We start from the raw sequence: 10,464 nt of genomic DNA on the forward strand, positions 1-10,464 counted from the left end.
CAAATTAAAGAAATGCTTGTACAATGAATGACATTTAAAAAATTCTAAATTTGCTGATTTTAAGCTGATTTTGCTGCTGCTGAAGCTGATTTTAATCATTTTATGATTATTGAAAAACAATTTTATTTGCTGATTTCATTCAAATCCAGTGTTAAAATGCCTGTATCTAGTCCTGCTACGGCCCATCTTCAAGGCAGACGACATTTAGGAACTAGAAATCCTCAATTGTGACTTAACTTCATTTCATTCCGACTGTACAAACTAAACCCATCCTACGATCCTACCCAGTTCCTGATGTCAGAAAATATCAGAATAATTTACAGATACTTATCTGCATCAACTTATTGGAGAATATTTTTATGAAGGCAAACTAATTAAAAGTACGATTAGGAATAGAAAAGCTATTTGAAAAGAAATCTTTGACAGGTGGATTTTACTGAAGGTAGAAGATTAAATTGTTAGCACCAGTGACGTCAAATTGCAATCTTAATGAATTGATTAACTTTTCATTATTTCTACTGAAACTGAATAGATAATAATTGAAGAATCTATCTTATAATAAAAAAATATCAGATATTTTATATTCTAAGGTAGGTAAGTATAGTATCTTTAAAATGATGAGTAGGTAGGTAATTCAGAGCACCTAAAATTTAAACACTAGATATTTTCCTTGCTCATCCTTGATTCAAACTCACTTGAGCACTTCTCGAAGGGGCTGAAATCTAAAGCATTGTTAATACAAATCGATTTTTTATTGGAAATATCCGATTCGAGGTCTCCTGAAATCAAAAGCGAACTTCCCGTGCTGTTAAGAAGACAGCACGGATAAATGTAAAATAAGTATTTCAAATCCAAACACACAAATTTGTCAGGTAATAGATATATTTATGAGAATTAATGATTTTTTGTCTGGAATGTCCAGACTATTCTAATAGATCCAGGAAGTCTGTTAGATCATTTCTGTGCTAGTAAAATCTTTTGTCGGCTTCTGTCTAGTATAGCTTGGAACTTGAGAGTTGAGGGAGGGCTATAGAAGACGGTGAACATTACCGTCGCGGACTGATCAGACCCTACTGATAATACATTACTGTCAAGTCTTAATGACTAGTCTATAACTAGTAACTAAAACTAATAAATAGAACTACAGGGGTCACCCATTAAAATGAGAACTGAGAACACTCTTTAATTACAAGCAAATGAAACTTCGGAAACGCTTGTGCTGCGAGAACTATTAGCAAAAAACATTGATGCTATAAATTTTACTCATGACGAGCAACAATGTTCTTTCTCAATTCGTAGAAGCCACATGGCCCGAATGCAAACTGATTGAAAAGTGTAACAGCGTACGGAAGTTGAAGATGGGTAACAGAGGGATGTTGTGTTACATGGTTTTGTAAAAGAAATGATTTGTAGAGAAACGTAACGAAGAGGATGGAACTTATTGAACGGGGCACACTCACTAGTGAGATGACTACCATCCTCAAGAGAAGTACCAACACACCAAGTAAGTAAGTACCCATAAATAATAAATTTGGAGGGTAACGGGAAATGACTAGCATTAGGACGGGAAATAACAATAGAAAGTAACCATGAGACAAGGTTAATGTTTGAGGTATTTTCTACCACCTTATTTTCAGAGGTCGAGAATTATGTGGTCAAGATCTCAAACAAATACGGATTGGGATTGAACCTACGCCCGCCTGCTTATCGAGCTAGCCTACTGACCACTAAGCCTTGAGTCTTGTTAGGTGGATATCCTCAGATAAGTGCTTCATTGCAAGGGTAAGGATGGCCATTAAATGAAGGTTTTAGAGACCCACCTTGTCAGCCCAGGTTGCACTTTGAGAGCCAAAAGTCAACCTAGACGCACCTCTAGTTCATAATCTATCTGAGTGTAATGTTATCTGAGTGTGATGGGTGTGATGCGGGAGTATTAATGGGAAGGTAACATTGAGTCAGATAAGATCGACTGTGGTTGGCAAGTCCAGTTCACATAGTAATAGATCATAATTACCATACATCACAAACACAACATTACCTACACCTACAGTCACAGATTCTGAATCGCGGATAGTGTATTTTGCAAATTGTCTAGTATAAAATGTATTGTGTCTCTTCTATGTAGGTTTGTGTCGACGTGGGCTGGCGAACATATTTCTGTCATCGGCTGTACATCTCGAGACAGGCACCCGTGCTTATCTCTCATGTTTCCAAACGTTGCTCGACGCCACTTTACGTTTTGCTTAAGCGGAAACGAAAGTGTTCAAAAAAAAAAAAAAAAAAATTAGACTCCGAGTGGATTTCCATCTGAACCAGTTTCCTGTTGATATCGCCAGGAATGCGGAATGGAATGGAACCTGAGAATGAAGTCAGAGCGCGGCCTCTCTCCTTCAGGAATTGCTGGAATAATGAAAAGAAAAAAAAATAATAATAAAGAGTTGGACACCGGAGATATCGGGTTCGATTCCAGGAAGGGTCGAGGTTTTTCAGTTCTGTGCTTTGAATACGGAATGCACTCAGCTACGTGAGCAATGTAGAAATGACGCAAATAATTATCATTAAAAGATAAATAAAAAAAATGTATATCCTTCTTCTTCAACTTTTCCCGAGTTCAGAACGGGTCAGCGTTTTTCGTCAGATTGTCAATCGGCTCTAAGGTGATTGCTTTTAGACTGGCAATTGGTTTGTAAAATTTCAAGAGTAGATGTCCTTCGCACTCAACCTTTGTTATTTCTTTAGCAAGGGAAATTTTAGGCTGCTTTTCTCCCTGATTAAAGTCCCCCGGCCAGACTATTGTGATTAAAAATAAAATGGACTTACCCGTTTCTTGTTTGCCTCATCGGTTGATAGTCCAGGCAATGTTTCCTCATCCCTGTAACGTGGATAAATAAATTATACTTAGATATGAAAAGGAATATGCTTTTAGGGTTTATGAATTTTCAATCAGTACTCAGGCGGGAATCGAACCCGCACCCTAGTGCTTTCAAGGCCGGCGCTCTAACCTCTCAGCTAACAAGGCTGGCGCATACTCAAATGACTGAAACTTGGTATTGGTAAGGGTAAACAGTAGGGCCATCGGCTATTTAAACCTTCTGTAAAGTCGACCTCATTAGTTTTTTTTTAAGAGGTTTGATAGAGGGATCTGTAACTGCTAAGGTCTTATCATCCCGAAAGCGAAGAGAAAAGAAAGGCAGGATAGCAGAAAGCCAGCCGTTCCGAGAACAAACCTTCAGGGTGAAGTCCACCCCAGGCGGGAATGAACCCGCGACCTAGCGCTTACAAGTCAGGCGCGCTACCAACCAAGCTAACTAGACTGGCGACCTCATAAGAAGTTGGCGACTTACTTGAGTTTCTTAAACTGAGCATAGATCATAGTCATCGTAGCGTACAGAATATCGGGAATGTTCCTCGTAATTCTTTCATCTAACTTCTTGAACTTGGCCACTTTCTCCTCCACTTGAGATAGAGTCAGGGGAATCAACTCTGACCTTTGTATCATCTGAAACACAAATAGATAAGTACAAGTGAAGAGTAGAATAATAGAATAGAATATACCATGCTTATATTGAGAGAATGAGACTAAAAAGTCCCTTAACTCTCGCAGTCTAAACAAGGTCTCATGTATTTGGTGACATGGTGCGGAAAGGAAATACCAATAAGGCCTTTTCAGAGTAGGTAATGGCTTGGCTGAGAGCCCGGTTATCAGTTGCCATCCATTGAGAAGTAAGCATGTGCATTAGGAGCAGCAGAAGGAGGTGGAGGAATAGGGAAAGTTTGTTGGGGTCTGAAGATGGGCCAATCAGTTGGGTAAAAAGAACACTGAAGAAATCTGTAAGAAATAATTAAATACATATACCAGTTATGTTGATGGATAAGTACAAGTGAGGACAGCATTTAGATTTGAAAACAATAATAATACTCACCTCTAAGGCAGTCGAATATTGTTGCGCAGCAGACCAGCAGATTTGAAAACAATAATAATACTCACCTCTAAGGCAGTCGAATATTGTTGCGCAGCGAAGGCGTCGAAAAACTCGAACAAATCCACCAGGATATGAAACGTGCGCACCGTAGCCGGATCTGCGCTCACCGTGTTCCCACGCATGCGCAGTAGCATTCCCTGCGCATGCGTACGTAGCCGGGAGCGCAGCGCGCCAATCTCATGCGGCCGGGAAATGACTTGCGCTAATGACGTGGACATGAGACATAGGGCGCGCTCCAGATTTCCGCCCATCTCGTACAGTTGAATAGCGTCTTCGAACTCACCTTGGAACAGAAACGGGGAAGATAATATATTATTATTATACAACTGGCTGGGGACTTTAAACAGGGAGTATACCAGCCTGAATTCCCCTTGCTAAAGAAATGGCAAAGATTGAGTGCGAAGGGGCATCCACTTGTCAAATTTGCAGCCAAAACCAAATGTCAGCACAAAGCAATCACCCTGGTTAGGACTGATTGCGAGGCTGACGAAAAACACCGACCCCGTCTATACACGTGAAAAGGCGAACGAGAAGAGGGAAAATCTTTTCAAGACACACAGGCCAACCATCCTCCACTATCAAATGAAAAATTATAATAATACACCCACCTTTATAATTATTCTCGGAGCACTCAGCAGCATACACAAGGACATGTCGAATGTCCGCCTCCCGCGTTCCAAACTCATACAGCAGGCCCGGACTCACACAGCCCTCCCCATCCAGGGCCCCCAATAATAAAACTGATAGTAATAGAATTCCATACCTCGGCTGGGATTGAACCCACGCCTTCCTGTTTACCAGTCGAGCGCCTTGACCACTACACCACCGAGGCAGGTTTGAAACATGATAAACCCCTCCTTTAGCGTTTTCCTCTCTTTCTGTTTATTTATGTCTCTTTCTTTTGTGATAGATGATAAGCTGATAAGTACCTAATGCCAGCCATTCACTCTCAGACCGTCCGATAGAGTCTGTCAGGCAATCGAAACGTGTGTGGTGTGGGAAAAGCTTCAAACCAAGGTCTGTCAGACCAGACCATCTGACAGACTTAGGTCACCATTTTATAGAACACATGGCCCGCGGTTCATAAGTCTTTAAAATAAAGATATGGTCAAAGTGGGGCTTTTCCCCTGCTTAGGTAAAAATTATAAAATAAAAAAAAAAAAAAAAAAATAAGATAATAATAGTGCTTATTTTTACTGCTCGCATAGGACTGATAAGTCCCTTTACTCCAGCAGTAGGCTACTACTATTATTGTGGTCAAATTCTCAAATTATTTGAGGATAAAATTCCATACCTCGGGTGGGATTGAACCCACGCCCTCCTGTTTACCAGGCGAGCGCCTTGACCACTACACCACCGAGGTAGGTGTAGTGGTAATGTGAGTAACGTCACATTCCGTCGAAAATTCAGCCCGTATCTCATCGTCATCATTGGTTAACAGCCGAGCGGCTGGTGTGCAGCAGAGCTATGACCCTGTAAAGAGAAAAGACTCGCAGTAACACACAACACACTCCTGACAAGTGTAATGATTCACGGAGACCACAACGTGTTAAAGACAAAGATTACTCCCCCGCCTTCTGTCTTGGAATTATTTTAATCGTAAATTAAATTGGATCTGAAATAATTAACGCGACTTGTACAAACGCGAGAGCGGAGCGCAAACACTTATTGAGAGTCCCGTTGACAATTTTTACTCTCCTTAAGGCCAGCCACTCACTATCAGGTAGACCTGACAGATACGGCTGATCAGGTCCGCCTGTCAGGTCTACCTGATACCTGCTGAGCACTGAGCACACACCCTATCAGGTAGATCTGACAGGTACAGTTGATCAGATCCGTCTGTCAGGTCTACCTGATAAGCACACACACTATCAGGTAGGCCTGATAGGTACGGCTGAAAAGGTCCGCCTGTCAGGTCTACCCGAGTTGCTAAACACACCACATTGTATGCTACTAAGACTCCCCCATAGTACGATACAGTTAAATATTAAATATTATACTGTTAAATATTATATTGTTATAAATATTATATACGTACTAAGACTCCCCCTTCCTTGCTCTCAAAGGGTTTTGGAAGTTCATTTAGATTTTAGGTGATTTTGTGGAAAGTTGTATGGAGAGACATCGGAAGATTATGGACCACCTTGAACAACACTGGCTTCAGAGATGTGAACAAGTAAGATAATTTGTATGAACATGAATAAAATAATTACCTGAAAGTCGACAATCGTTGAAACGCTTTCAATATGCGAAAGAACCGGCACAGAATATCTTAGCACAGGGACAGTAAACCAACCCCTTAAGAAATGAAATAAACAGGCCAAATTATAATAATAATAGTCGTAGTCCTTATTTATACTGCTCGCATAGGACTGAAAAGTCCCTTTACTCCAGCAGTAGGCTACTACTATTATTGTGGTCAAATTCTCAAGATTCAATATCCACCATCTATGTTACTGTAGAACCTCGATTATTTCAACTAATTGGTACCGAGGGTAGTTGAAATAATTGACATTCCGTATATGTATAAAACAATGAAAAGGGGGCAAAATTTTTAGATAAAAAACAACAAAAGTGGTTAGTAAATACTACTAAATACCCTATTTTGAACTGATTTTGGAGTTGAAATAATAATAATAATAATAGTGCTTATTTATACTGCTCGCATAGGACTGAAAAGTCCCTTTACTCCAGCAGTAGGCTACTACTATTATTGTGGTCAAATTCTCAAATTATATTTTGAGGATAAAATTCCATACCTCGGCTGGGATTGAACCCACGCCCTCCTGTTTACCAGGCGAGCGCCTTGACCAAATTATATTTTGAGGATAAAATTCCATACCTCGGCTGGGATTGAACCCACGCCCTCCTGTTTACCAGGCGAGCGCCTTGACCACAACCACCGAGGCTTAGTCTGGCTGGGGGAATTTGAACAGAGAGTGTAGACCTGTTTAATCTGGCTAAGGGACTAACAGATAAAATTCCATACCTCGGCTGGGATTGAACCCACGCCCTCCTGTTTACCAGGCGAGCGCCTTGACCACTACACCACCAGGTAATAAGTAGGTAATCGAGAGTTGAAATACTCGAGGTTTTACTGTACACAAAGTTGCACTCGCATGACGGTACCTATGTGGACTTGAAATAAATAACACGGTTAGCCCAGGGGTAACGCCCTTGCTTGCCATGCAGAAGGTCCCGCATTCGATACCCACCGTTGACCAAAATTTGTACTCGTTTTTCGATTGTAAACATTTGAACGGTTTCTTTCTGTTGTTTCTTGACCCCGCCGGGAATCGAACCCGGGTCTCCCGCGTGCAAGGCGAGTGCAGTGACCACTACGGCATGGGAGCTGAAAACCGTACAAATAAATAAAAGGAAATATTGTCGAGGTTAATCATAGCGCTCAATCCATTCAACAACTCCCTACTGTCGTGTTCCTAAAAAAAAAAATGTAAGAACAATCCCGCCTGATCCTAAAACAAAACTGCAACTTCAAATTCTTCACACCTAAGAGAATAAAAACAAGCACAATTGAAATATGCATGCAATAAAAAATCATTCAATTCACAGTTATCCAGGTCATAAAGTTAGTGTGTGTAGCAATGAATAATTCTTAAGTAATGATACCTAATAACTAGGTGGATGTTCTCGTGAGCTTTGAGCACTTTTTCGAAGGATTTGTTCTCCAGTTTGAGTGTTTCGTTGTCTAAAAGGAGATTTTCGAAGTAGACTTTGATCTTTTCGTTCGTGTTAAGAAGGAAGTCTATTTTCTCTTCGAATAGTTTCTTGGTGTGGTTGAATCGTTTAGCGTTTTCACGAACGGCTTCCAACTCTTTCTGCACGTGTTGGAGACTCTGCTTATGCATATCATGCGCTTCCTTGACAGTGACTATCTCGCAGTCTTTATACGTCCCCTCAGTTTCCGCCGTTTTACGAGCGTCCACCGTTTTGTGGATTTCGCTCTCGAATGTTTCTATTTTCCGCGTCATTTCCCTCAGGCTGTTCTTCATGTTGACAATATCTCGTTGTTCTTCCTCCAGTTTGGCTTTCTCATGGACAATATTCTTCTTCATGTCTTCCATCTGGTTGCTGTACAGTTGCATTTCTTCTTCGTGTTTCTCGTTGATGTTATTCAGGGACTGTTTGTACTGTTTAATCTTGTTCTTGATCTGGTTTATACTCTTGGTGAGCGTTTGGTTGAGCTCGACTAGTTTGAAATAGTTGTCTTTGTACTCTTCCGTCATGGTGCCGTTCTCTTGAATCTTCTTTTTCGAGAGTTCCCTCTTGAGGAGCCTTACGAAACTGACCCCTCCCTCGTCTTCCATCTCTGGTTGTCCCTCCCCGGATTCGGGTTTGTCTGCCACGCCCTTCCCAGTGGTGTAGTCAAATGTATACAGGGTGAGCTCATTGAGGAGGGAGGAGTCAGAGAGGGATTTGTGTTTGAGGGGTGTGGTTACGGTGGATTTGGACTTCGGGTAGCCTCGGTTGAGATGGTAACGCATGTTGGCTGCAGAAGAGTCCATGAAGATCGGAAATTTGGAGACAATAATTTTCAACAACGGTACCTTATTTCAGATTTCTATATCACTTTGAATTGATTGAAAAAAAAAGACATAAAATGTAGACATGTGTGTGTAAATTGCAATCAGCCAACCATTTTTCTTGGAAATTAAAAGACTTCTTTAACATTGTTCCCACCTTCCCACCATAACATTTTTTCTCCCATTTATCCAGAAAATTTCATCAACTACTCGTATTATTGTTTAGTTGAAATTTTATACAGGTACTTTTGTTGTTCAAAAGCTGACTGTGGTACTGAATTAATGTCACCAAAAGATCGTGCATAGACCTGAAATTCGACTGATTGTTTCTGAGATATGGTAAAGAAAAATAATCACCCTATTTAAAAGAATAACAATATCGTTTTCAAGTAATAAAATTCTATTTGTATATTAAAACGATTATGTTTATGTTATTTTTACCTGTATGCTTTCCTTCTTCATCGCCAGTGGGCGCGGTACGCCGTGCAGTTTGTAGTACAGGCCACACGCATTACACACAGGTTCACCACATTGGTTTCGCCGCCAGAGGGAGGTGTTACCGGTATTGCAGTTAGAACATACGAGGCCCGAACGTCGGGAGGCAGTCTGAAAATTATCGAAAAAAAAGATGGTGAGAAAATGTCACGGGAACCTTGAAGGGGATGAAAAAGATTATCGACAAATTGACCCAATTTCCAATTTCAACTCTACTTTTTCATTACAGTCATTACCATGTGAATGATTCCAATACCAGTAGGTACTACCTACTTAATTGTAATATCTTTTTTTTTTTTTTTTTTCAAGATGAGTGTTTCACCGCCGTTTTTATTTCGTAGCAATGAAACAACTGCTACATTGGACGCATGTGGTCTGTGTCGTAGCATGCCCATCCCGTAGTATGCCTCTCATCAGATGGGCGAGAAGAGGCACAATACTCCCCATTTAGGTGCTGGGTCAACACGAGAACACCAGAAAGTAACCCGTTGAAATATTAGCTTAAAATTTTTTTTTTTTTTTTTTTTTTTTTTTTGGAATGTTACTCGTATGGAATGAAAATGAGGAAAGCCTTAGCAGACTAAGTATTTTTTAATTAAATAATTTATTTACAATCTTTTAAAAACAATAAACCAGATCAATGAAATGAGATTTTATGTAGAACTTAAATTCCAAACAAAAACTAACTATCCAAGAAATGAGAAAAAAATCTGTCAAAATAAACATAATTTTGAAAAACCTAACAAATTACTGTACAAAATTTTGTACAAATGTCTTTGGTAAATTATCCAATAAAACTGTATGCATTGAAGACAAAAACTTTGTCACCAACAAAAAATATTAACAATGGGAGTTTAATTTTCTTTTTACATGAGTTTGGATTCTGAAACAGAATCTGGTGAGTCAGAACTTGGTCTAGAAATAGGATAGAATCGGTATAAAACCAGGATGGAATCGGGATAAAACCAGGATAGAAGCAGGATAAAACCAAGATAGAATCGGTATAAAACCAGGATAGAATAGGGATAAAACCAAGATAAATCTGGTTTGTTGGTTCTCTTATCCGATTCTATACCGATCTAAAACCTAGTTATGATATAACACCAAATGCTTATAAGGGGTAATTTGGTACCTACGGATCATTAACTAGATAATTTTGCTGAGTAAAACCTAATTGAATTGAATTTTAGGTTATTCAGAAATCAGGAGGATAACTAAAACTTAAATAAGAAAATAGAACTTTATCAAATAGGTAAATACAAAATTTTCCTATAACAAACATTTGAAAGTTCATCTAATTACAAGGGACCTAACCTAACTACATACAAAAATATACCTACCTACAGAAAATGTCAATTAATTTAATAATAATATCACAGCAAAACAGAATATTTTCTCCGAATGAAAATAAATAAATTAAATACCTATACAAACTACAAAAA

The 10,464-nt window shown here is 39.5% G+C and overlaps 1 protein-coding gene across 1 annotated transcript in view; it reads right to left on the reverse strand.

Annotated features, from left to right (window-relative positions):
- Nucleotides 1-8,953: 8,953 nt before the first annotated feature.
- Nucleotides 8,954-10,464, reverse strand: part of LOC103514055 (transcription factor GATA-4-like) — a 37,174-nt gene continuing 35,663 nt past the window's right edge. Inside the window, exon 6 of the mRNA XM_008478923.3 lies at nucleotides 8,954-9,133. Within this exon, the coding sequence (XP_008477145.1) occupies nucleotides 8,954-9,133 (180 nt within the window). The remainder of the gene's footprint in view (nucleotides 9,134-10,464) is intronic.

The sequence above is a fragment of the Diaphorina citri genome, unplaced genomic scaffold (assembly GCF_000475195.1).
Source record: "Diaphorina citri unplaced genomic scaffold, Diaci psyllid genome assembly version 1.1 scaffold1073, whole genome shotgun sequence".
NCBI classification, from domain to species: Eukaryota; Metazoa; Arthropoda; class Insecta; order Hemiptera; family Psyllidae; genus Diaphorina; species Diaphorina citri.